At 40.6% G+C, this 25,345-nt stretch overlaps 3 protein-coding genes across 4 annotated transcripts; all 3 read right to left on the bottom strand.

Annotated features, from left to right (window-relative positions):
• Nucleotides 1–5,809: 5,809 nt before the first annotated feature.
• rps15a (ribosomal protein S15a) lies at nucleotides 5,810–9,081 on the bottom strand. Its single transcript, XM_008317432.3, has 5 exons — nucleotides 8,935–9,081; nucleotides 7,958–8,095; nucleotides 7,642–7,721; nucleotides 6,952–7,037; nucleotides 5,810–5,939 (listed from the first exon to the last, which is right to left on the bottom strand). The coding sequence occupies exons 2-5, from the start codon at nucleotides 8,088–8,090 to the stop codon at nucleotides 5,846–5,848; spliced, it is 393 nt and encodes a 130-aa protein (XP_008315654.1). The 5' UTR covers nucleotides 8,091–8,095; nucleotides 8,935–9,081; the 3' UTR covers nucleotides 5,810–5,845.
• Nucleotides 9,082–9,529: 448 nt separating this feature from the next.
• Nucleotides 9,530–16,044, bottom strand: notum2 (notum pectinacetylesterase 2). 2 transcript variants are annotated; one of them, XM_008317430.3, is made up of 13 exons: nucleotides 15,678–16,044; nucleotides 14,647–14,905; nucleotides 13,993–14,509; nucleotides 13,841–13,893; nucleotides 13,364–13,459; nucleotides 13,187–13,247; nucleotides 12,835–12,953; nucleotides 12,650–12,752; nucleotides 12,081–12,269; nucleotides 11,888–11,988; nucleotides 11,466–11,613; nucleotides 11,313–11,360; nucleotides 9,530–10,762 (listed from the first exon to the last, which is right to left on the bottom strand). In XM_008317430.3, the coding sequence occupies exons 3-13, from the start codon at nucleotides 14,505–14,507 to the stop codon at nucleotides 10,459–10,461; spliced, it is 1,737 nt and encodes a 578-aa protein (XP_008315652.1). In that variant the 5' UTR covers nucleotides 14,508–14,509; nucleotides 14,647–14,905; nucleotides 15,678–16,044; the 3' UTR covers nucleotides 9,530–10,458. The 2 variants fall into 2 exon arrangements, with proteins under 2 accessions (XP_008315652.1, XP_024914691.1); XM_025058923.1 differs by having other exon boundaries at nucleotides 13,993–14,905.
• A 6,213-nt stretch (nucleotides 16,045–22,257) lies between these two features.
• Nucleotides 22,258–25,345, bottom strand: coq7 (coenzyme Q7 homolog, ubiquinone (yeast)). Its single transcript, XM_008317428.3, has 6 exons — nucleotides 25,152–25,345; nucleotides 24,577–24,752; nucleotides 23,278–23,392; nucleotides 23,040–23,179; nucleotides 22,789–22,857; nucleotides 22,258–22,564 (listed from the first exon to the last, which is right to left on the bottom strand). Exons 1-6 carry the CDS (start codon nucleotides 25,219–25,221, stop codon nucleotides 22,487–22,489), a joined length of 648 nt encoding a protein of 215 aa, XP_008315650.1. The 5' UTR covers nucleotides 25,222–25,345; the 3' UTR covers nucleotides 22,258–22,486.

Below are 25,345 nucleotides of genomic sequence, written 5' to 3'. Positions count from 1 at the left end.
CTGTAAAAGGCTCACAAAATTAAGCCTGAAGAAATGTGGGATTTTTTTTATTACGTTTCAGCTTTGATTTAGCTAAATTAAAAAATAACTTTTTGAAAATCCTGCAAAATATTAAAAGGCCTCTGAACATGTGAAGCAATATTTTTACTGTTGCAAAACAAAGAAATTGCTAAAGACTAAATAATGGTTGGCACATTTATTCAGACATCTGTGTGAATGGGCCACTTTGATTATTTTACATTAAATAAAAAGGGTATTGTTCTAAATGAATTTGCTATCATGTGCTGACCTTGTTCAACACCTAATTATCACTGGAGCAGTTGACACCTGGGGTATTTCCACATTATGCACACTTTGCTGGATATCACTGATTCATGGGGAAACGAATCCCCAGCGGACGGCAGTGAGAAGCAGATCTGGTGGTGATGTTAATGACATGGTCGATCCTCTAGCATGTGTGTGTGTTTTTTAAAAACACAGCTGCAGCCTTGTGTGGCTCACAGCCTTCATTTAACCTAAACCACAAATGTTGTTTAATTTAGCCTGATCAAAGTCAGTCCCACGAGTCACATTTGTAATTGTGGTTTTTGAGGGTCACCTCCAGAGAGGACGCTGTAAACGAGGGGGAGGGGGCCGGTAAGATGAGGAAACTGTTGCACGCCCAGTCATCTTGGATGAATCCAGTAGGAGGTAACGTGATGCAACGTGGAGGTTTTATCCTCACTGCTGTCACACGTTGTCTTCCTGTTAATTATTAAGGGCTCGGCTCTGATCACCTCTGTCTGTCTCTGTGATATTCCAGGGAAACACTGAACATCACCCACTTCAGAGGCTCGGCTGCACCATAACGCTCAAGGTGATCTACGGCGGACAAATGTGAGGACTAATTAATAACAGCGGCCCCTCGCTGCCACCTCTTGGCCTCCCTGTTATTATATGTGCATTAACAGCTTGTGTTCATTGCCTGCTAATTAGCCAGGGCTCACCGTGCAGCGCAGGGAAGTGGGGAGATGGTTTCACAGCAAAGGCAGCAACAACAGTGATGGTGAGACCCCCAGTGAGCTAACACGAGAAGGAACCCTGAGGGTACAGATGCCTCTGAGGACGCCTCAGGTCTCATGTCTGCGTTAGCAGCCATACAGCCATACAAACTCCCTGAATCTTTCTAGTAAGAAAATCATAAGGAAGGAAAGGAAAGTGAACTCCTTGTCATTGTGACACAGCACACCACTGCACACAACCAAATGTGACCTCTGCTTTTAACCCATCATCAAAGTCAGCAGGGGGCAGCAGTCAGTGGTTACTTGGCAGATAGTGGACTCAAACCTGAAACCTTCCGGAGCCAAGCCCACTTCCTTAACCACTAAGCTACCACTTCAGTATGTACTGTACTGTACTGTCTCAACTCATATTCACGTACGTTATATTCATCTGGTTTTTTTTCTCTGTTATTTTTTTCTCAGTTGCAGTCATCTTCTCATCTTAAGTATAAGACTAAGGAATAATCTCGTTGAACTTCTCGGTGCCTCAGTCTAAGATTCATCTCAGATTTAGAGCTTGTTGCCCTTGGGGACAGACGAGGATATTATAGCAGAATGAGAATGTATGTAATCGTCATGTCCAGGTATTCTGTCATCTCAGGTTTAGTCCTCATGTCCAGTCACTTCTGACCCCTTGTCATCTCATGACCTCTGACCTCCCTGCTCCTCCATCTTGTCAAGTCCTTGATAAAACGTTTGTCCAGTCAGTCTCACGTCAAGTCCAGTCCTTCCAAGACTATTGTCCAGTCCTCGTTTTGGTTCTTGTCAGGTTGTTCTCTTACTCCTTGTCCAGTTCAAAAAAATCATCCAAATCTAAGTTGTAGTTTTGTTTTTTGTCCAGTTCCTCTCTCCTTTCACACCCAGTCTCTCACCTCTCGTCTCGTTCCTCTCAGTCCCCTAGGAACTCTGAGGATCACGTTGCCCTTGGGGACAGCTGGAGACTTCACAGCAGAATGAATGTGTGCATTCACAGCCATAAATTCCCTGCTTCCTAACTATGTCATTCATCATATGCACACACCAGCCTCCTGGATGCAGCATGAACACAGCAGCAACAGCAGCAACAGCAGCAGCAGCAGCAGCAGCCCTACCCCTCCACCTGCTCTGTCCTGGTAAATAACACGTACAGAGATATGGCAGAGGGAGGAAAACATGAGATAAGTTTATCAATAAAATGACCATGTGACACTGCACAGCCCTTTATTTCTCCTTGGAGACTGCAAATTCATTTGTACTTGGACAGGGACAAGTTCTATCTCCCCCCCTTCTCTCTCCCTCTCTAACACTTGAAAAAAAAATCTCAACTGGTGACCATTTGTTTCAGGGTTTTCGCCGGTCTTTGTAGATATGGAGGCTGTTTGGATCTCTGTCGGGTGGTGAAATAAATCACATGGCTGCTGCAATGCAGAATATGATCTCATGCAACACGCTGGTGTGGAAACATAAACTAGACGTGTTTGTGTTGGAGCAGAGACAGCCTGGAGTGAGGCTGTGTCCAACCTGAAGAAATGGATGGATACTGTTCTCCTACTTTCTGGTTGTGGGTTTTTTTTTCTTGCCTGACAACTGTTTGACCATTGCGTATGATATAGACTGATTTTCAAAAATTATTGAAAACACATTGCAAAGACCTATTAATATAATTGCATCATATATTACATTATTTTATTATTTCTTGACTGTCCTAGCAACCTTATCCATTTTATTTTATTCGTCCATTTCTTTTACTTTTTTCTATTTTTCTCTTGCTTTTATTCTTTTTTTTTACCTGTAGAAAAAAAAGAATGGGAACAATACAATGCAATACATATATAACTTCTGTTTTTTTCTACCAGAGAAATTCCTCACTTTAAAATAGACTATTTTATTTCTTACTGACTTTTATTCCAATATCAATTCTCATATCTCTGAATTAAATGTAATTAGTCCTGCTATTGGCCAAAATGCCCGTCTGATTATAGCAGGTTTTGAGGAGGAAGACTAACACATGAGACATGTTTCTACTGCCCTCAAATGTTCGTAAGGGAAACTGCAAGAGCTGTGGCAAGACTAGTGCTGATGTATCGATGCAATGACAGACTGCTTGTGAAAATAAATAAATAAACACTGAAGAATCATCGGTTTTCTTCCAGTCTTAGACTTGATCCTTGTCTCATCACATGTCCAGTCTCATGTTGCCATCCCTCTGATACTCCTGTGGTCCAGACCTTCTCCCTCTCTACTGTATGTCCCTGTCCCAAACCTCATCTGTTAATTCAAGTCCATTTTCTCCATATCCAGTCTGACTTATATTTTCAGGCCCATGTAAACTAACATGTTTACAAGGAATAACCCACCGCAACCTTGACCCCGACCCCTTCACTCCCCCATCACGTCGCAGCCCTGAAGGGGATTACGCAGAAGATGATGAATGGCTGAATGAAGAACTTTGGTTTCTGTCTTTACTTCACCAGCAGGCAAAATACTGCAGTTCATCGACCTCCAGCTGAGAGTTCCTCATCCAGCCCATAACCACGTCACTGTGTGTCATCAGTGTTTATAATATTTTTAGTCTCACATGTGCTACAAAGGCTCACAGAGACACCACTGCTGCTGCAGGCTGTCTCTATCAAAGCAGGCCAAACAGCAGGCTTTTTGTTTCGGTATTAATGAATTCTGTTTGTTTTCAGAGGCACAGCCTCCTCTTCTCCTCCACAGTCGGGCTTTAAACCCTTCAGGGACCAGTGAGGGATCCAGTTGACATATGGTGAGAGCTGCACAAACACAGTGGAGGCTGCTGGGCTGTGGACTGTGGTCCCCAGATGTACTGAGGACTGAGACATACTGTCTTCAAACAAGAGTTTGGTCACATTTTCTAAATGTAGAATAGACAATTAAAAACATACAAAATAGAAAACTCTTAAGTGGCTGTTTAAGTTGTTGGTTTTAGTGAGTGTAATCAACAAATAAAGACCAAATTATCATAATAAAATCCACTGGTTTTTCTAATGGGTTCTGGTCAACAAAACTGACTCACTCCAATAACCCAAGTTACTGAAATGGAACTCAACACATTTGAATCTTGTCAGCTGCATTACTGCCACCTACTGGGTGTTTTAAATTCATCATTTAAAGCAGTGGTGCCCAACCCACAGGCTGTAGACCAGCACCTGTCAGTGGGTCAATTGGTACCATGCTGCACAAAAATAATGCATAACTTATGACTGTTTTATTTCTAATCTGACTCTGGATGATTTTGAAAAATTACCAGATTCTCTCCATCACATCTGTTTGACTCACACTTGATGCTTGCCTCAGTCACATGTCTTATCTACATCTGCTACCCTCTTAAAAGGTCTGCTTCAGCTGGTAACACAATACATTACCGCTAAATTGAAACCCCCAATCTAGGAAAATGAACAGAAAACAAACATTTTTAAACACATTCAACAGACAATTCCAGGAGTCCTACTTGAAATATGGATTTATTGCGACAGGTTGTTCCAAGCACAGAGCCCACGCTGCATAATAATGAGGCAATGAAGCTTTCAAAACTACTTCGCCACTTGGAGACCAAGCATTCTGCATCAAAAGAGAAGCACAATTTTACGAGGACGCTGATAAGTTGCATACTCAATGTTCATTATATTTATAAAATATGAGTTTTTAGGTAGGAGACCGCTGATCTAGAGGACATTCTAGTCCAGTCAACAACACAGCGAAGACCCTCACACACTTGGGTTGTTCAAAGTATTCCAAAATGTCTGAGGTCATTCATTTTCAAGTATCAGCATCAGTAGCATAACTGCATTTTTATAAAATTGATTAATGTAGAAACAAAAGCCATGTTCTCATTCACACAGAAACAATCTACTTTAACATCACTCCTACATCTATGAGATTTCAAATGTCACCATTTTCTTGCAGATTTCACACTTCTATTTTTAAGGACTGGATACCCCTTGTATCCGTTTGTGACATATGAAAAGTAATCACTTGGGAGATTGTTCAGTGACAAGACATCACTTTAAGTGCTGTGAAGCCAAAGAGGAAGCCATCAGTCTGTGTTTGGCCAATACAGAGCACTTACACAGAGCTGTTGCATTAGCAGACTGTTAGTTCCCTCTCTGTGGAGTCTGATGAAGGTCAGCAGCCTGACTCCCCAACAGAATGAATGATGTGAATAAAACGCACCCAGAGCCAGTGAAAAGGTCACACTGTTGAGAGCGGAAGCAGTGGAAAAGTCCAAACTTCTAACAAACTGGTGACCATGGAACAGATGAGGCAGCTCTTAGCAGCCCCAGACAAACATGTCCAACTTGGACACCCGTCTCACCCTGTAGCAGTAGTAAGCACAACTTTAAAACACAGCAGCAGAGATCTACATTGGTGAGTCAAGACCAGACAGTCTTCTCAAAGATAGTACCGCAACAGGTACTAGTATCAACAAAATATCTACCTAGAACAGGATTCCGACTTCGTACCACCTAAGTGACACCTATGAACCACCAGTGGTCCATGCACTTAAGTTTGAGAAACACTGACTGTCACAAACTGTCAGTGAGTCAGTCACTACAAGTAAAGACAGCTAGAAGCAAAAAAAACTAACAAACAAACAAAAAAACTTTTGAAATTGCAAAGTAACAATTTGCAGTTCTCAGTCCAAGGCAATACAGTTGTGAGGATAACAGTACTGTAGTAGTTTTTGTAGTAAGTTTAGGACAAAAACTACTGCAGTACAAAGTAGTACCTTTTCAGTCCAAATATGAAAAAAGTCAAAACAGACAACACTTTCTCCTGTTTTTTTATTTGCAGTTCTTTACATTTTAGAAAAAGAATCCAAGGATTTTGCCTCCTGTGTGTTTTCGTCTGGCCTCTTCATGGTCCATGATGCCAGCTGATGTGGTCAGCACAATGTACCTGTGGACAGTGGTGGAGACACCAGTTAATAATGCGGAGAGCAAGCGCAGCATCACAAATTCAAACTGTTCAGATTTTAAATTAAAAACAAACAAAAAAAACAACAACTGCAGGTGATACATTCAGAACAGTCAGCACAATTAAAGTAACCAACAACTTTGTTTCGTTTATTGTTATCGCTATAGCTACATTTGAACAAATACAGTTCTTTGCAAAGTACAGTTATTCACAAATGTACACAGAAACGTATGCCCAAAGTTACTCCTGAATCCAAGTTGTGCACACACCACAAAACTCACTTCTGTACTCCCTTCAAAAACAGAAGTGAGCTGAAACCAAGGACCAATGCTGATTTAAATGATAAATTAATTGGTTCCTAAGTGTAAGCCAGTCCAGCCCAGATGAAGAAAATTCGTCCTACTTGAAATCAGAAAAACAAAAAAAAAAGAAAAAAAAACAACTAAAAAAGAAAAGAAAACAACTATAGCCCATAAGATCCAAAGCCCAAACGCTCAACTTAACTGTGCAACATGCCGTTTAGAGGGACACTATTGCCTCAACAACAGCAGCCCACAGCATGCTGGAGGAGAAAAGGTAGCAGATTGATATCGGCAGGTACTCCAAGGAGCAGTGTCAGACATGAAAAAGTTGTATTGAGCCATCCTTTTTTTCACTGCTGTTTTATTTTGCACCTACAGACAAAACAGACTAAAGGCCAAGATGTCCAAAATCAACTCTAAAACAACAATTTTTCAATTGAAAAATCAACCACACTTCCACATGAGCCAAAGACTGTATGATAGACAAAAAAAAAGGCGACCAAAGAACAGTAATAAAACTGCTCTTTGTGAGCTAACATGTTCAATGTTCTTTGAAATCAGAACATCATAGTAATTGCAGGTGTATGGGGAAAAATTCACTTAACACCAGGTTTCGACTCAATGAAAGGGTTCACGCTCTACTGGTCATCATCATTAATTGGAATAAAGAGATCAGTTGAAGATGTTCTTACCCGAACTGTCTTGAGGGCAGCAGGTTGTTCTGCCACTTCTCTAAATCTTTAAGCTGGAGATCAAAACGTGGACTGATCACACCACACTGAAAAGAAAATGCACAAGTTTAAGCTTCCATTATAAAAGAGGCACAGCAGAATATTACAGTATAAATTAAACATCTGAATGTCCTCCATGATTCACAAATTGCTTTAACATGAGAAAAAAGCTGAACACACAAGCATTACCACCCTGTATGATTCACACATATCTTAAAAATATAGTTTGTGAAAATGAACACAGCAAACCATAAAAACAATTTAAATTCATTTAAATGTGTAAAATGCAGATGTGTTCATACTGGTACATGGGTTTCGTGAAAGTTCTAGAACATCCCCCGTCATTGCAGTATTTTTTTCCCCACAGTCAAGTCTATAAACCAACATTAGTGACAGTTTTGTTATATTTTAGTGAAAGTACAAAAGCCATACAGCAGAAGTATACGAAGGGCAAGATGTAGTAGGAGACACCATAGCATAGTCTTTCTATGCATTCACAAACCAATGCAAGCACATAATGTTTTAAATTTTTAATGCAAAGGACGTTAAACAGCCAACAATAAGACAAGGCAGGCATCATAAATATGCACAAGGTGATACAGTACATAATCAGCAATGGGATAACTTGAAATATCAAATACAAGTTCTTACCTTGTTCAGCCTGCCTGTGAGATTGACAACAATTTTTCCGGCTCTATGGTCGTCAATGATCTCAAACTCACCAATGTAACCTGAGAATTTGGAGGACAAGCGCTGTTACTAGCCAAATACAGTTAATTAACATAAGCATTTTACAGTTGATGCAATAAAGCAAGGCAATCAGAGATACACAATTTTAATTGAAAAAAAAACCCCAACATTTTCTTCAATAACAATAAATCAAAGACCAACGACCAGAGGAGACTTGAACCATGCATTTTCACAACTACACACTCCAACCAACCCAATGGAACCAAGTTAGACTTACCGTGCTTCATCATGACAGTGAGGAAGCGCACAATAACCTTGGAGCAAGGCCTAATGAGGACCTGGCGTTTCCCACGTTTCTCAGCATTGTTTATGCTCTTCAGAGCATCCGCGAGAACGTTCATGCGCACCATGATGCCTGAAATGATAGAAACGGAAACTAAGACACTGTACCGTGCAGTCGCATGTTCATTTTAATGCAATTTCGTGCCTCTAACGCCTAAATCAATCAATACCACTCATCAACAAAATAAAATGTATCGGATGCCACACCTACAATAACGGTCATATAACCTAGTGTGGTGATACAAGTACATTTAGCACGTAGTGGTCATCAACGAGACGAAAATCACGACTGGCAAAGGCTGGACATTGTGGACAGTTACCACAGTTGGTTTTAGCACTACTAAAGCGATGCTACCGTAGACCAACAAACGCATGAACATTCACCAAATATAAAGGTATTAAGCCAACATAAGCGAGATCCCACACAAAAAGAACGAGGTCATTTTGCTTCTTTTAAAATGAAAAAGCTAAAGCAGACTCCCAATTGAAGCATGGTCTTTCGCGAGTGAACGAGTTGCTACTTAGCTTAGCCTAGCCGGTGGCATTCGTACATGGAACGTAACACTTTTAAGTTTGCAAAGGGTGATTTGAAAACATATGGTGTACCGTACATAGAACCTCAGAACAACATTACATTTTGTAATTTTATCAACAAGAAAAATCCCAATATATTGTGAACCAATGAGTTTGTCAGCGCGCCCTGGAAGCATCGAACCTAGGGCCGAACAGTGGGGGTCTTAGGAAGCATTCAATACAACTGTGACTAAATTCCTCCACTAACAGGCACGATAATCATTTTAAATAATTCCTATGATGTTCTGCTTCATCGTGATTATATAAAATATATATAAAACTTTGTGATGCTTCAGATACTTAAAAGATTGAAGGTGACAGCAAAAACAGACATCTTACCGGTTCTGCAATATGGCGGAAAGAGGAAGTAGTAGAATTGCGCAGTGCAATATGGGAAACCAACAGAGACCGCTTCAAGGGAAGATGATTCACATCAGCGCGATAACTGTGTACCTTTATCATTACACTAACGTAAACAAAATACACCTACGATTTACCTAACTTACGTATATCTTGCTTTTGTTTTATATCATATTATTTAGCAAAAACATTAGATACATAGCCATCCTTCACATTTTGGAAATCTGTAATAATATTAACAAACTCATGACCATTTCTTTGGACGATGATGTTTCACTGGCTGTCATTAGAACACAACCAAGGAGATTTGTTTGTTGTAGAAACATTAAGTTATGAGCATAGTTTATGTTGTAAAATAAAATTGCATTTTATTTGCACTTTATTAAATGATAGTAGGCTAATTACTCCCACATGTTTTCTATCTGCCTGGTGTCCTTTTGCTTAGTTAGACTAGTATTTAAAGGGTAACTTACATGGACAAAGAAGCCCCCGACTAATTCGAAAATCAACGCTAATATTTACTGGCAGGCTCAAGAGAGTAAAAAAACACACATAAAGCATTCTTAGAGCATTATAATATTTTATTTACTTCTGTCAACATCGATTTCCACAAATGCAACCATGAAATTCAGTTAGTTAAATATAAATCACAGGACATGGTTATTTCAAAAGGTAGAATAAAACACAGTGGCACAGTTATGGTTGTAATGCATAACAATGAAAGAAAAATTGCAACACAGAGTCTATATTATGTCTTTACATGACATGTGTAGCAAGTTCTGTGTGGTGAATTACCACAGAGTTTCATTTTCATAAAGTAGAAGAATACTGCAAATATACTTATTCTTCTTTGAAAACAGCAGCTGGATCAGGAGCCAAAGACAAAAAACAACTAAAACATTTCACTTTGTGTGAGAGCTGAGACTTTAAACTTCATTATTTTGTATGAGAACCAAAATACTTGCTAGAACATATAACAGTATTCTAAGAGTATAAAGAAAATAAATAAACTTTATTAAGATGTCCAATAGTTCAAATTAAGTAATATGATGCAGAAGTTTCTCTTCAGATATCTATTATAGTGTTAAAGGCATCCTGCAGAAAGCCTCTATTCATGAACAGTGATAACTCTGCTGTCAATACTTTTAGCTGAAGTTTCAGTTGAGTGATCAGGATAAAGAGAACCTGTAGATGGTGAGGGAGTATGCCCAGCCACCTTCTGATATGTAATGCTCTTCAGGCAGTACAACTGAAACAGACCTAGTTTAAAACCAAATCTCTTTCCTCTGGTGTCCAGTAGAGGGAGAGCCAAACCACTGAGACCCAAAATTAGCGACATACCCACAAGCCATCAGTTTAACATGGAGCATGAAGGAATGCTGAGCGGCATGGGACATAGTAACCAGATTTATGTACTATTTCTATGGTTACATTAAAGTTTCAACACACTTGTTCCCCTCCATGAATCCTTTGCCTGACTTTTTATTTTAATTTCTCCAAAACCTAACCACCATTGCTGACCATGCTGTCAAGGGAATCTTCAACTCCCTGGGGGTCTAAGCCCAGCTTCTGAGGGTCAAGGCCCATGGCCATGAGCATCTGGAGTAATGTAAGCTCCTGCTGGGTGGCCTGGTCCACCAGGGCTGGACAAGTGGGGTTGCACTGGGGCCACTGGCAGGTGTCTACAAGGTGGAAAGGGCAGCCTTTGGCAGGGGTCCGATTGTTGCGTGTTGCTTCCAGACTACGGTCCCAGCAGTGCAGGGCCCGTGGTAGAGAGGTGCCTTTTACTTGGACAGTTATCCAGTTACTAGAAGAATGATAACATGGAGTGGTGAAAATGGTAGGTGGGTAGTTTGTTTGGGACAAAGATGATTGACGTTAAATATAATTAGCCAATTGATGACAACATGTGGGTCACTGACTTAACGTCAGCAACGTTGCTTCTATTTATGTATCACACGTTTCCATATGTGATCATAACCTTAATGATCAAATGTTCTGGAGAATATATGATCTTATGATTTAGATTATAGATTTGTCGGAGATGTTTTTGATTAAATTGATTGATATTGTTGAGGATAACGACTTGAATTAAGTTTTTGTACAGTCACGCTGTGATGCTGTGACTTTTCAGGGTAAGCAGGAAAATAGTAGAGAGGTCTAAGGGTTACCAAGAGGTTAAAGAAAGTGTGAAATTGCATTCACTAACTAGAGGAATGTGTCATGATGAATGAGTGAACAGAAGCAGCAGCGCAGGCACAGAAGGTAAAAATGGCTACTGGAATAAAGGTGAATGAATCGGAGGTAGCAGAAGTAAAAGTTAGTTCATACCAGAGGACTCACATTCCAGTTCTTACCTTCTAGTCAGCACTGTGTGTGAGAGGCAGGATGGAGCAAATACAGCCCTGAAAATCACACATATAGGTGTAGAATCAATCCCATTTTGTAGGATTTCAAGAGCTACAGGAGACATTGTTGACTATTATCTGGGGGTCACTGGATAAACTCACGTCACATCCCTCAGAGAGTTCTTCAGCTCCACGCCCAGGTTCTGTATGTACTGCCACTGCTCCTCAGACAGACTCTGTCCTCCTATGTAGATGTTCTCCACTCTGAGCTGCTCCTCATCAAACAGCCACTGCACAACAAACAGAGGAGCTGCAGGAAACACAGGGCAAACGGTTAGACAAGGAAGACTCTCACGTAACAGCTGCTGATTTAATGAACAATGATGGTTCGGGTGTTTAATCTAGAATAAAACTGTAGAATTTTAAAAAAGTTTAGTTTAGTAAATTTGAAAAACTTCTGACTCTGCAGCTCCAGCATCAAATAAAACACCTTGACTTGGCTAAGAACCAAAACATTAGACATGTTTTCCTCTGTGGACCAGGAGTTTGCTAACAATCAAACATGGGCTGCAGTTAGCACTCACAGGTCAAGGTAGAGAAAAGCTTGTGTCCGAAAAAGCACTGCCATTCCTCTCCTTTCTTATAGAGCTGCTGACACCTGTCAGGCACGACCCCATTCCACAGCCTGAGAAGAAAAGAATATTCTCCTAGACATACACATTTCACTGCCAGAAAAACATAGGAAAGCAAAGGTTAATCGAAGACTCCTATCATTACCTCAGTCCAATCTTAATGGCATCCTCAGGTGAGCAGGACACAGTCTCTGGGCAGTTGTCGGGTCTCTGTTGCTTACTTTCTATAAACCAGCCTGAGTCCACGAGGCCTCGGACCTGGGCCTCTGCACCAAGCTGCTCTAACTGACTGGCCACCCTCTCAATGTTGAGCAAAACACCTGTCCCTCCAGCACTTCAGACGTTCAAAAACAACAGTAAATATTTGAGGGGTGTTAGAATGACAGAACATGCCTGCTAACAGCAGGGAAGTAAAAATGTAGTAGCACTGCATGGGGGGTGTGGGGGGTGGGGTTCTAAACAGCTACAGTATGCTGTTAACCTGGGAGGAATGTTCGCCTTTACAGGCCAAGGCCCCTTAATAAACATTATGTCAAAGCTTAAAGTTGGTTGTAAACATCTTTATTGTTGACAAGAGGATGCAGCCGAAGTAGTGTCTCTCCTGTTTAATATTAGCTATAGAGCGGGTCCAGATGGGACAGAGGACATAGGTTGTGTTCACAAAGCTGTGGTCAGCTGATGAGGTCAGAGTGTGAGTGACTAAAATAAACCTACCTGGTGCCAGACAGCATCACCACCTTGGCCTGCTTGATTCCTTTGGGAACGAGATCTTTGATGACCTCACGGATGATGAGGGATCCCATAAAGGTATACTCAGCTAACAACAGCCACAGTGGAACAATTTACTAACAGTACTCACTAATGTACTTAACAACAAAATTACGCTGACCATAACTTACTTGTATTTTCGTTCTTCTCTCTTTCCCCTTCTCTTTCTCTCCCTTGCTGTGGCCGTGAAGGAGCGGCTGACGTCGGTCCAGTACCACTCCATACATCGCTGGAACAGTATGGGATGAACCTGAGGAGACGTTCATGTTCCTTTAACATAACGGTTATTTCTATTTTGGACCAAATCAACCATATTCATTATGTATCCATTAAAGTATCAGAATATATCATTTGTTGGAAACCAAAATTTCTCTTTTCTTTATTACATAAACAATTAGTATATTGCTTAACTTTATTGTGGTTTATTTATTAGTATCATTTGACAGGAGTGACAACCACAGAAAATTAAAATATAAAACTTACACTATGTTTGCATTATGCCAGTGTGGGTTTTCCTCCACTTGAGAAGACAGTATCCCAGTTCCTAAAAGTTCAGCCAGCAGAGATCAGACACATGTTCCGGCTGTCTTGTTATAGCTTAGACAAAAACAGAGCGGCGATAGTTACGACATGTTTTTAAACCATGAACGTCTGACCTACCTCTTTTGGTTTGGGGCCAGCCTGATGAGCTCATTAGTCGTGGGATATTTTGGAACCTAGAATCACAGGTCTCTTTGCTGTAGCAGCACCAGCCACCTAAAAATAATGGAGTCTAATATTAGACATCCACATCCGGCACGGCACGGAAACCCCTCGTTAGGCAATCATAAAACCTGTGAGGAATGTAGAGGGAGAGCAGTGGACTTCTAACAGGACAGTGATCGACTTCCTGCTCATGCAATGTGTTTTCAAATACAAAGCATATCTCTTCTTTTGGATATTTTTTAAGTTGGAGCATTATCCTCATAACCTTCTCGTCTCCAGTCATTTAAAGTGACAGGAAGCTACTATAAAAAGAGAGAAAACGAAGATGATGGGACAAGATGACATCCCCATCAAAATTCCAATTGGGCATCGGCCAAAAGAAGCTGACCTTTCTGAGACCAAAATTAACAACCTGGAGGTTGAAACACTCACCTTCCAGAAATATCAGCCATCTGCGGCTTCCTCTGAACTCCTTTAGGTAAAACCTGTACATCCACAAATAAAAAGGAATGAGAAGAACTCACAGACGAGATCAAACTGTCAGGAAAAACAAGCCAGAGAAAGCATCAACTGCTCAGTCTCACCCCGCTGCGGTTCCATCGTTACATGTGACCTGGGTGTTCTTGAGGAATTGCAGCCTCATATCATCTGTCTGCTGTCCAGCTGATCGAGCTCCTGCTTCAGCTGTTCCCCCAGAGCCCCTTGTGCTTCCAGTGCTTCTTGAACCTTCACTTCCACCAGCACCTGCGGTGACCTTTGTACTCCCAGTGGCTCCAACACCTTCGCTCCCTGCAGCACCTCCATTGCCTCTTCCAGAACTTCCTCCACCACTTGCTCTGCCTGTAGCACCTGCAGTGCCCCTTGTGTTTCCTGTGGTCCCAGCACCTGCAGACCCTCTTGTGCCTCCACTGCCTCGTGCGCTTCCACTTCCTCCAGTACTTCCCACAGTCAGATCTACAACAGGAGCTGACTGGGCGACATCTTCTGCTGAGGTTCCGCCCGTCCTTTTTGAGGATTTGCCACTAACTTTAGCATTTGGGTTTTGACACCACATTCCCCCCAACATGAGCAAAAAAGCAATCTGGCCCAAAATCTTCATTTCTGTGTCAATATAAGAAACAGATTCAATCAATAAACATCCTGTCATTTACTTACTTTTTATGGTCACATGATAAAAGATGACAAATCCTTCATCTTACCACCTGCTGACAAAATGATGTTAGTCAACATTTACCTACTTTAAAAAAATCACTCTTTGAGGCCAAAGCACATCTGGTAGTGCTGAGGAAGAAGGAGAACAGTCAGTGTGCAGGGATCAGCTGTGAGTGGAGGATGCTGGTGATGAGCAGTGACGAGGTCTCGACCAGGTTTTGATGAAGTATCCAAATCCGCCTTGAGCTTTATAGTGCAACCATATGGATCAGATTTCCTTCTTTTTTCTCAGGCGGTTCTGCCATGCTCTGAGATGCTGCTGACGACACAGCAGGAGGGGAGGAACTGGAAGGCCAGTGGCGAGGAGAAGAGATAGCACACACATCTCTTCAACGTTTCTCAGCACTTCAGAAAAAAAAAACTCTTCTCCTTCCAGTCCCATTATTCTCCCACCCACCATATGACTTTGTCTGCCTTTGATTTTAAACATTTACATGACTGACACAACTGCACAACCTCACAAGCCTCCTGGCCTAGAGGTCACAGGAGACCAGCGTGACCTCATACACTTTCAGACACTGGGATGAAGAGTCACATGAGGTTCCCACATGGTCACCAAATTATCAGGACTCAGATAATTCAGTCAGAGAAGACATACATTCTGGTTGACTGTTGCGTTAAACATAATATACACCTTAACTTAGCAAGCAACAATTAACATCATTAGTTAATTTTGATTAACTATGCCTGAGGGATTCTAAAAACTCAAGACTTAATATATGACTATTATCCTTATATACGACTCTATGCTGACGATATCATTTAAAAATGTATACTAGCTTTTATTATGTGACTGTAAATTGCAACTCTGATCAAATGTATTGCCAAAAGTTGATCTATGGAACTTTTATATAACCATGTTAAAACTAAAACAAACAGTTGCATGCTTTTACTGCGAGGAAGTGGCTGCGAAACACAAAATTAACTGTTTGCTAATATTTTAAATGTTGCTTAAAACCAACATTTACAAATTTTAGTTATATTAGACAAAACAAACAGTTCAAATAATTTCTTTCCTTCAGATTGAAAATGCTCATGCAAAGGGTGAGGTGCTTACCTTACACTTCCCCTTCCAGGTCGTCCTCTGCACACTTCCAGATGGCAGGTTGGGTTAGTTTGCCTTTAGTGAAGGAAGATGCAGAGTATTTGAAACTGATCTGTGACTGTCCCCCCTGGGATGGCTGTAGGGTGACGTCGCACTGATCCCTGAAAGATCATGAGCCCCAGGGCTCTAAAATTCTCATCGATGAAATGCACACCATCCCAACGTGTCAATCACAGCCAATAATGATCACTTGGGAGGCCAGAGGCTGCACAGTGCTGCAGTGAGCTGCTGGGACTGAAAGGACTGCATGGTGACAAGAGGTTTAGGCAGGACTCTAAATAAATAAATAAAAAATCATATAATCCACTAATCTTCTTTTATTGGTATTGGTTGTTACCGGATTTATTTCACATTGTGACATAAAACTCATTAAAACCTATGAAATACATGAAACACCTTTGAATTTAAGACAAATGTCAAAACATGATGATAATCGAAAGTGGACAATGGTGTGGAATTAACTTAAAACTAATATTTTTTCCAGTTTATCAGATGTTCAATTATCACACTGTCTGCCGTCTGTAATAGGCACCGTTGTACAATTCCGAGACCTTCAACCAAAGCAGACAGATTTATCAAAGTTTGTCTCATTGCTCTGGCGGAGGGGAAATAACATTTTTGTTCCATTTTCAGGCATTTCACGCTCTTTAAACCACTTTCAACTGCGTCCAGAAAGAAAACAAAGCTATTCTGAAATATGTCTGTAAGACTGTATGCACCTACGCACAATAAAAATGTACTCTAAGGACATCACTATAGTGAATTTGATCTACCGAGCTGAACAATTCTTCATTCCTTCGCTTGTCTTGAAGCATGCACTCCACCATCTGTCTTCCCAGAACTCAATGCACCAATCTGTTTAACAGATACCTCAAATACCTGAAAAACGAAAAGAAGTTGCTGTAAATCTATCATGTTTTGCCAGAATGTCACGAACAGTCAGACCGCATCGCTGCTATTTTGTTTTTCTTTGATATCAGATTGGACAGAATGATTCGTTTTTCAGAGCAGTTTTCAGATCCATGGACTAAGGTTGGTTTTATTTTCTATATCTCCAGTGAATTCATTCCCAAAACCGTACGTGGGGCAGACACTGTCCCAGTAAAGATCATTGGTACTGGTCCATAGACCCACTTATACAAGCAGCTGTCAGTCTATTACAGTGGCTTCCTAGCCTTTAAAAAACAAACATTTTGCACACATATGAGGCCAAAGAGGTATGTTGAACTTCACCCCAGCAGGAGCAACAGCGTGACCTCTTGTGCAGAGTAGGGGGCATTCTTTCACCCCCTTTGTGTTGTTGTTTTTCACGGCCACCCTCCAAGGTCAGGACACCTAAACCCCGGGTGGTCCAGGCACTTTGTCTGCTGAGCACCTGTGTCATCACCAACTTTAATATCTGAGGTGCCTGGCCACGAGCGGGAGTATTTGTCGGCTGATCGCTTCAAAGAACAACACGCCACAGGCAGTAGTCATATGCCGGATTCTTCAACCCTAACCACGGAGCACAAAAGGTTGTGACCTGCAGGTATTCGCTGCCAAATCTAGCCACGTGATCCATTAAAAGCACACGGTGGTCCGACCCAAACACACGACAAGTCTATATGAAGTAAAAAAAAAAGTGATCATCCATTATTAGGTGTGTGTTGTGTGTAATGAGACAAGCAGCAGCATCACTCTGAATCCATGTTGTCACCCACAATAGGGAGCGTGGCTCATGATGAATCAGAGATAAGAGCAACATTTTTAAAAATGTTGAAACAGCTCCAGACATTTTGGAAGATAATGGTTTGGAATGAAGTCCATGATTAGAGACTTGAGATAAAGAGTGGTATTCAATCAGTGTGGCTGAGAGAAATGGTCTTAACAGGATTGTTTTAAAGTATTGAACCACTGCAGTCAAAGAGCAGATGGACAAAAAAAGCCACATCTTTAAGCAGTCAGACGTAGATTCTCACATAGATTTGTTTTCCAATGGCCGTTTTATCAAAATGACGAATAAAAGAGAGGTTAGTAGTCAAGATGGTCAGAATGGGGTGAGCCACTCACCACAGGAGGCGACAGGTGACGTGTGAATGTAATATACTGTATTTTATGATTAAAAGAAGTCACAGCAGGCTGCTCACCTTACTCATATATGTCATATAATATTAGAGTTGTAGCCACAGTCTGTAACAGTAGATGGTGTGAATGTGATAAACAACAGTGACCTAAAAGCATCAAATTACAAATGCATGATTATATGATTTTTTTACAAAATACCAGAATCAAAATGAATGTTTTCCATTTCTGATTACACATACAAGGAATTTGATTTGGTTTATTGGTCATAATAAAGTAAATAATTAGAAGATATGTAGATATAAACATTTTTATATCATTTAAATAATAACTGCCTGCCTGCAGTCCAGATCAGTCTATTACTGAAGATCTTGAAGATCAGAATCAGATAATGGTTAAGCCAGACATGGGCAAACTAAGGCCCAGGGCCCGCCAAAATGTTCCAAATTATATAATTTATTTATATTATCATTATACTTCTGCCATTTCCTGCAATGCCCCAGTTCCCCAATAGATGGTGTAGAAAATGATAAAAAAGCATTTTAGCAATTTAGCCTTTATGCATGACTTTTATCATCTTTTATCTCATGGCATTTATCTTAGTTCACACAAATGCTCCATCTATCTGCTCCTGACCCTCCCGCACCCTTCCCCTGTTAATTTTCTTCTGGCAGAATTCGAACAAAATGAACAGTTTTCAGTTTTCAATGTGTATTGCAGGTACAGATTTAGAAGTGAGTTTATGCAAAGGAGCAACTAATACTCTTTAGTAGCGCTGCTGCCATCTGTGGCCGTGCAGTCTGATGTCTTCTTATCTAAGAGGGGCACCTGTTTTAAACAGGAAAACCATAGAGTGTTTGGGTGACCAGCTCCAAGTCTTTTAAGCTGATGACACAGTGTAGCAGTAACGCAGCCTTGGAGTCATGCACGATGAACCACCAGATCTGTCAATGCAGTGATGGATATCTGCAGGGGGGTCAGGATGCGCTTATCTGGACACGTGTCAGTAGGTGCTGCACCGACAGTTTGATGCCCCACAAAACCTACACTGCAGGGGTTAGTGTGGATCACAGGCAATGGAACTGATGACAGTTTCATTGTTACAGACTCGTCCATCCATCCATCTGTCCATACATCCCATTTAAATACTACACAAACCAGTATTTACAGTGAGTAACTGTGTTGTTTTTGTTTTAATGAACATCGATGATATTATATGAGCTTTCTGTGCAACACTTGTAAAATTCTAGCTTGGACATGTGGTGCTGGTGAGCCTTCCTCGACGGCCGACCTTGATGAGTTGTAGGTTTTTTCTTTCTCCAGAGCAGATGCTGGACATGACAGGACATAAATCACAGATTCCAGCTGGAGTGATGTCACCCCTTTGCATCGTGTGTTGTCACCTCACACCATTAAGACATGTGGACATGTGGTCACAACTCTGACAGGCACACCACCCACTTACCCACAAATATTTAAGTGGTCACATGGTCAAGTGCAATCTATAGATCTTTCAGCCAAGCAATGTTCTCCACAGTAATGTGTTTTCACATGTGCCCGAAGTGTTCGAATGGAAAATAAATAATGAGAACAAAGTGGGCTGATAATGGACAAGATGCACCCCGGAGAGTTCCCCAGTCCATTGCAGGGCCACATATAGACACCATAACATATCACACCTATGGTCACACACTGGTGGGAGGGAACCAGAGTAACCAGAGAAAAATTACTCCAATTTCTTTCTTCAATGCCTGCATCAGCTGTGTTCAACTAAACAGGCCCAGGTTTCATACTGAGTATTTAGATTGTGAGTATTAGTCAGAAAGTATATTTCAATACGTATACGTTTGCAGACATTTTCGTTTTGTGGTGCAGCATGGGATTTTTCTAATGTAAATCATGTGACATGGCTGAGGGAAGGTTGGGAATCACTGTTCAAAAGCATGCGATGACATCACATACAGTATGTTCAGAATGTATGTACGCATACTGTATATATGCACAGACATACCAAAGAACTGCAAACCAATCACTATTTATAGGGCTGACCGGCTGTGTGTGTGTGTGTGTGTGTGTGTGGACGACATGGATAACGAGAGACACGCTTGAGGTAGAGCTCAACTGAGTCACTTCAACAAACCACCTCTGACTTCTGGGAAGCTGTTGTTAAAATATCAAGGATACACACACTGATGAGTCATTAGAGTTATGATGACATGACAGAGGACATCTGTGTGTCATGGGCTGAGAGAGAAATATTCAGCTTCCTTCCAATAATGTCAATAATGTCAGAGAAATAATCAGAGTAAAGTTTAGTAAAGTAAAATGTGATTATGATATAACCAAAGAGAACATTATCTGTTTTACAAAGTACTGTGTTCCTGATAGGAACACGTTGGAAAATGACACTGAACTGAGCAGGTGAGTTAAGGAAAATGTTTTTGTCACCGGGCCTTTGCTGCTTCTTCTTCTTCCTCTCAAGCTATATTTATATATTTTTGTGTGCATATGTCCAAAAAACAACACTAAAGACGACTGGTCTCCTCAGAGCTCACCTATAGATGCCTGACAGGTATTATTCATATGTATCATAACAGAACAGTTCTAAAAGGAGCATTCCGTATGACTTTTTCAGCATTTCTAAGGAACATTTACGAAATGTGAAAGAAAGAAAAATGAACACGATCATACTTGAAACAATCTCTGCTCATTCCTGCGGTGCTTTTCACCACTACAGATGGAGCTCATGATTCTCATTTCATCTCATAAATCTCCATCGAGCTCAATGACTGACAGTCTGGCTGCATCCACGCCAAGAAGCAATACAATATGTATCCGAAAGCTTTCAAGACATAAGGATTTGTGTTGGTTGCCCTGCTGAAAATTTATAACCACTATTCTTCATGGGTACCGAGACAGTCCTAGTTGACTCGAGACTTATTGTTCTCTGCAAATTCCAGTTGCCAGTCTCTCAGTCAGTGTTTCAGCAGATTCCTTTGGACGTGAATCTAAGAAAAGAGCCCTAACAACTCATGTGAACTCCACCCAACAGCCATAGATGGGGACAGAATCAAGACGTCTGATTTATTATGTGCTATTTCAAAAGCCCCGGGGGTTTTAAAGGTGGCTCACTTAGATGTGGTGCTGATGGTTTACTCTTAATGCTGGCACAGTGACTGAGTCATACTGATATTTCTCCACCCGTGACGGTGCCACAGACGGAGCTGAGCGCTTGTTTTTTTATTTAAACAGTAGCACGTCACTATAAAACTGTCAGCAATATCCATGAGGTGTTGAGGTAATAAACGATGCTGTGCCTTTTGATCTGTGAGGCCGTGCTGTGAGACCGTGATGGATGAGCGGCTCATGCCTTTTATCCATGTCACATCATAACAACTTACACAACTTGTTATGTGAAAAACATGTCTATGGCAGCCAATTTATGGAACAAGCCCCTAGTGGCAGGGAGTTGTGGAGCAGCCAGGACATTTGTCTGTGCCCTCAAAAAACAGACTATGAAAAAGACTATGAATCTTGGCAGTGGGTGGGGGCACTTAGCCTGGACACTTGGACAGTAAAGATGAACCTATTTTTACAGTGCGGCACATTAACCCCAGAGGTCTGGTCTGATGTGCAATCCCAGCCCGGCTGAAAAAAAAAAAAATACTCTGACCTCATGATGGGAAAATAGATCCCAGAGCCTGTGAACCTGAATGACAGCTCACCTCCACCAGTCACTCCTGCTGCTCACACTGATATATGAACCAGTGATTTCTCTTCAAAGAGAAGCCCTGAATACATCAGTGGACAAACACTCCACGAATGCAAAGGGCACGAGAGGACAATAAATGGTTTAGAGTCAAGGTCCCCAACCACTGGGCTACGGACTGTGACGAGCCTTGGATATTTCATCAAAATATATATGTAATAATAAAATCAAATAATTTATAAATGTATGTAAATAAAAATCACATTATTGGCCACAGAGGAGTCTGCAGGAAACCTTGGAGCAGGGCTGAGGTGAGGTTCAAAGCAGACACTTACTATAAATGTACATGATGACTGCAGCAGAATAAAGACCCAGAAATACAGACTAATGTGAAAGAACTACCTTCAGTACAAAGAAGAACAAGGAGTCCTGGAAATGATGGACTGGTACGCACAGAGGCCTGACCTCAAAAGCATCAATTCTGCCTGGGATTAGATAAGGAGACATAAGGGTTTAATCCAGTCCACTGAGCTCTATCTAAACACTTTAATACCAAGAAAAACTAATATTCTATTACAATCTCTCTCCCCACTGCGTAACTATGAGGAAAATATTGAAAATAGAAATTCCTGTGCGATAACTGTGCTCCTCTTATAGGGGTCCGCCCCCCACTTTGGGAACCACTGCATTAAATAATTATCTGTAGGCAAGCAATGTCTCTTTCTGCAACTGGAGGAGTAAGAGCAGTGAGACCAGAAAACAGAAACTCAAGTAGTTTATTTAATGAGCCAGTATTTCAAACAGTTTTCACTGAATACAAAAGTATTTACAAGCTGTACTTCGTCAAGATGTGACATTTAAGACAGAAGATGTCTGATGGCTACGTGGCATCCGATGACTGTTTACCGGCAAAGGCATGGCAAAACAAAAAAAAGACACAAACCACATCAAAGAACCAAAACATATTTCAAAAAAACGTTTTTATATACATTCAGATACGCTGTGAAGTGTATATTGCAAATTTGCAGCCTAGTTGTATTGCATTTTTAAGTAGCCAGTATCCAGGAAGCTATAAAAAAACAGAAAAGAAATTACCCAACATTGGAAACACTCAAATTCATTGTGTCTTACACTACAGTGACAATAAAGACAATTCCATTCTAAACACAGTGGTGATGGGTTTTTTTTTTATTAGGGCTGAATATGAGAACTCAACAACAAACTAACAACAAACTTAAAAAAAATAAAAAATAGAACAACACTATTAGAAAATAATTACATATATATACTCACTGATTCAGCTTCATGCTCCAGGCCTGTGTCATGATGCTCCATCTCATCATCTCGGAATTCCTTTATTACCTGTTCAGTTAGAAAATGAATTAATTATTAAAAAAATTAAAAAGATGCATATTACACCCATCAAACATGTTACTCAATGAATAAAAATATCTTATTTTTTTGGTATCATAATTGGTAGTCTACTTCACGGGACAATGCTGATAACCATTTAATCATGTTGATTTTCCTTTAATATGACTCACTTTCAACAGTTCCACATATTTGTCTGGATCTTGTTCCATCAATGTTCTGATCTGACTGTTGTAGTGCTCTGATATACTCTCCTCCACTGCCACGGTGCAGGCCATGGCTCCTTCTTTACCCAGCAGGGCTGTGGATGCCCCTAGTGGACAAACAAAACAAGCGTTTTTAAGTTTATACTTAAACATCTCAACATTCAAGCTAAGACAACAATTAGTGTTTAAACTACTGTGTACCGACCCAGTAGAAATCCAGCAACATTCCAGAGGGGTAACAGTGCTGTGGGCCTAATACGGTTGACAGCCAGGATCTCATCAAACTTTTTCAGATGTTTCTTTTCTTGTTCCCACATTTCCTAAAGAAAAACAGGAACACAAAGATTAAATGCTGTGTTACAAAAATGCAAAGTCACGGACATTACGATGTTCATGTTAGTATGTACTGTTCCACTTAGGAAATAGTTCAGATTAGAGATAGGACACAATGAAGTGGCAAACATTTATACTGTATGGAAATAAAAGAGAAATTCATCCATTTATCCATCAATTAGTTCAACCCTGATGGAGCTGGCTGGTTTTCCTTGTTTTGCAATAGCAATCAGAAAAAAGTAATGAAAAGTTATCAAAATAAAAAGTATGGTGATTTTCACAACATCCATAATACAACAGATTCAACAGATCAGTCAAATGAAACAAAAATCCATTTGCTTGTAAATGTGACTGTTGTACAGACTGTTGCCGCCTTTATTTTTCTGGACACATTTAATTTAATTGTGGTTCCATTTCCTGGCCACTGTAAATTTGTTTTTGTCTAAAATTCCAAAAGTATGGACTGTGTCCATTACACAGCCAAATTCTGCCCTGAACGTCTAAACAAATGGCAAATAATTCAGCAGCAGCAGCTGGAGATGCAATTTACTAACATTCTGTAGGCTGGACTGTCCCATACAGACCACCTAGGCTGAAGCAGACATACCATGAAGAACTTGAATAGGGACACAGCTTATAGGTCTATAGAGATAATATAATATTTCATACACCTACACAGCGGGTGCTGCACTCAGAGTTCACATTACACTTCAGAACACTTCTACACTATACATCAGTAGTCAGATGCTGGTATGTGGAACTGCTACATTACAATACAGTACACAGTGAATTGTATTTTCTTTTTTATATCATTTACATTACACAAGTCACTGCTAGATATTGTCTTTGAATGTAATTCTACAGTTGCCTTGACTATGGCTGAGTGTGAACCTGTGGTTTTACTAAGTCTGCAGCACCATGTCATCTTCATCAGACACAAAATGAAACCTTTTTATGTTTTATGCTTTTGTAGAGTACATTCACCACAAGCCATGTTTGTTACATTCCATCATGAAATACTGACTTATGCAGGAAAATGAACAGCTAAGAAAAGTCACACATCAAGAGTAACACAATGAAATATATAATCTAATTCAGACCAATCTCACTGTGTTCACAGAATGTGTTAAAGCAGTTATTTTGTTAGATCCACGTATCACTGAGGTCCCACCTGGATGAGAGGTGCACTTCTGGACCGACCCAACACTGCCATCTGTCCTGCATAAATGCGATTGGCTCCATATTCACCTGCGTGGTCCACACGCATCATTCTGTCCAACATCTTCTTCTCCTCGCTGTCTACAGGAGGAAACACACTGTAGGGACGCATGCTGACCTGAAGAGGTGCTGTTTAACCACAGAAAAAACTGTTAGTGAAGCCATTCACTTTAACTGGTTTACCAGTACCATCAACTGCAGTGAAATGGACAGAAAACGTAAGATTTATTCTCACTGTAAAAACGGTAAAACAAATGTAGTTTACTAAACAACGTTGTTGTAACTACTTAGTTTCAGTTCCCGATGGATTTGCTGACAAACAGTAGAAACAACAGGCGTTTGGGTTGTGCACGAATGAAAATAAAATATGACAAAAACGACAATAGTGATAAGTAAATACACACTTAACTGCCAGGAAACCTAAACAGGATTACCCGTCAAACCATCGCATGATAAAAACAGTATGAAGTGTTTTTTAGCATTTTAGCACGTAGCCTTCATTGTTGCAATGACATTTCCGCTTCTTACCTCTGCATTTCAAACGGTGACGCAGCCATCTTTTAACAAGTGAATCCGTTGTATATGCAGCTCTCTGCATGGTCGGAACCACTGTATTTAATCTACACTAATCATAAAATAATGTTAGCTAACTGTCATTGAACGTCAAGAGCAGTGCGTCATAGATTGTGGACGCGGCGCTGATGTATGACGTTCTCACTAAA

Source organism: Cynoglossus semilaevis, chromosome 9 (genome assembly GCF_000523025.1).
Source record: "Cynoglossus semilaevis isolate Cse_v1.0 chromosome 9, Cse_v1.0, whole genome shotgun sequence".
In the NCBI taxonomy this organism is placed as follows: Eukaryota; Metazoa; Chordata; class Actinopteri; order Pleuronectiformes; family Cynoglossidae; genus Cynoglossus; species Cynoglossus semilaevis.
The sequence above is the reverse complement of the archived record's forward strand: the minus strand, read 5'-3'. Positions and strand labels throughout refer to the sequence as shown.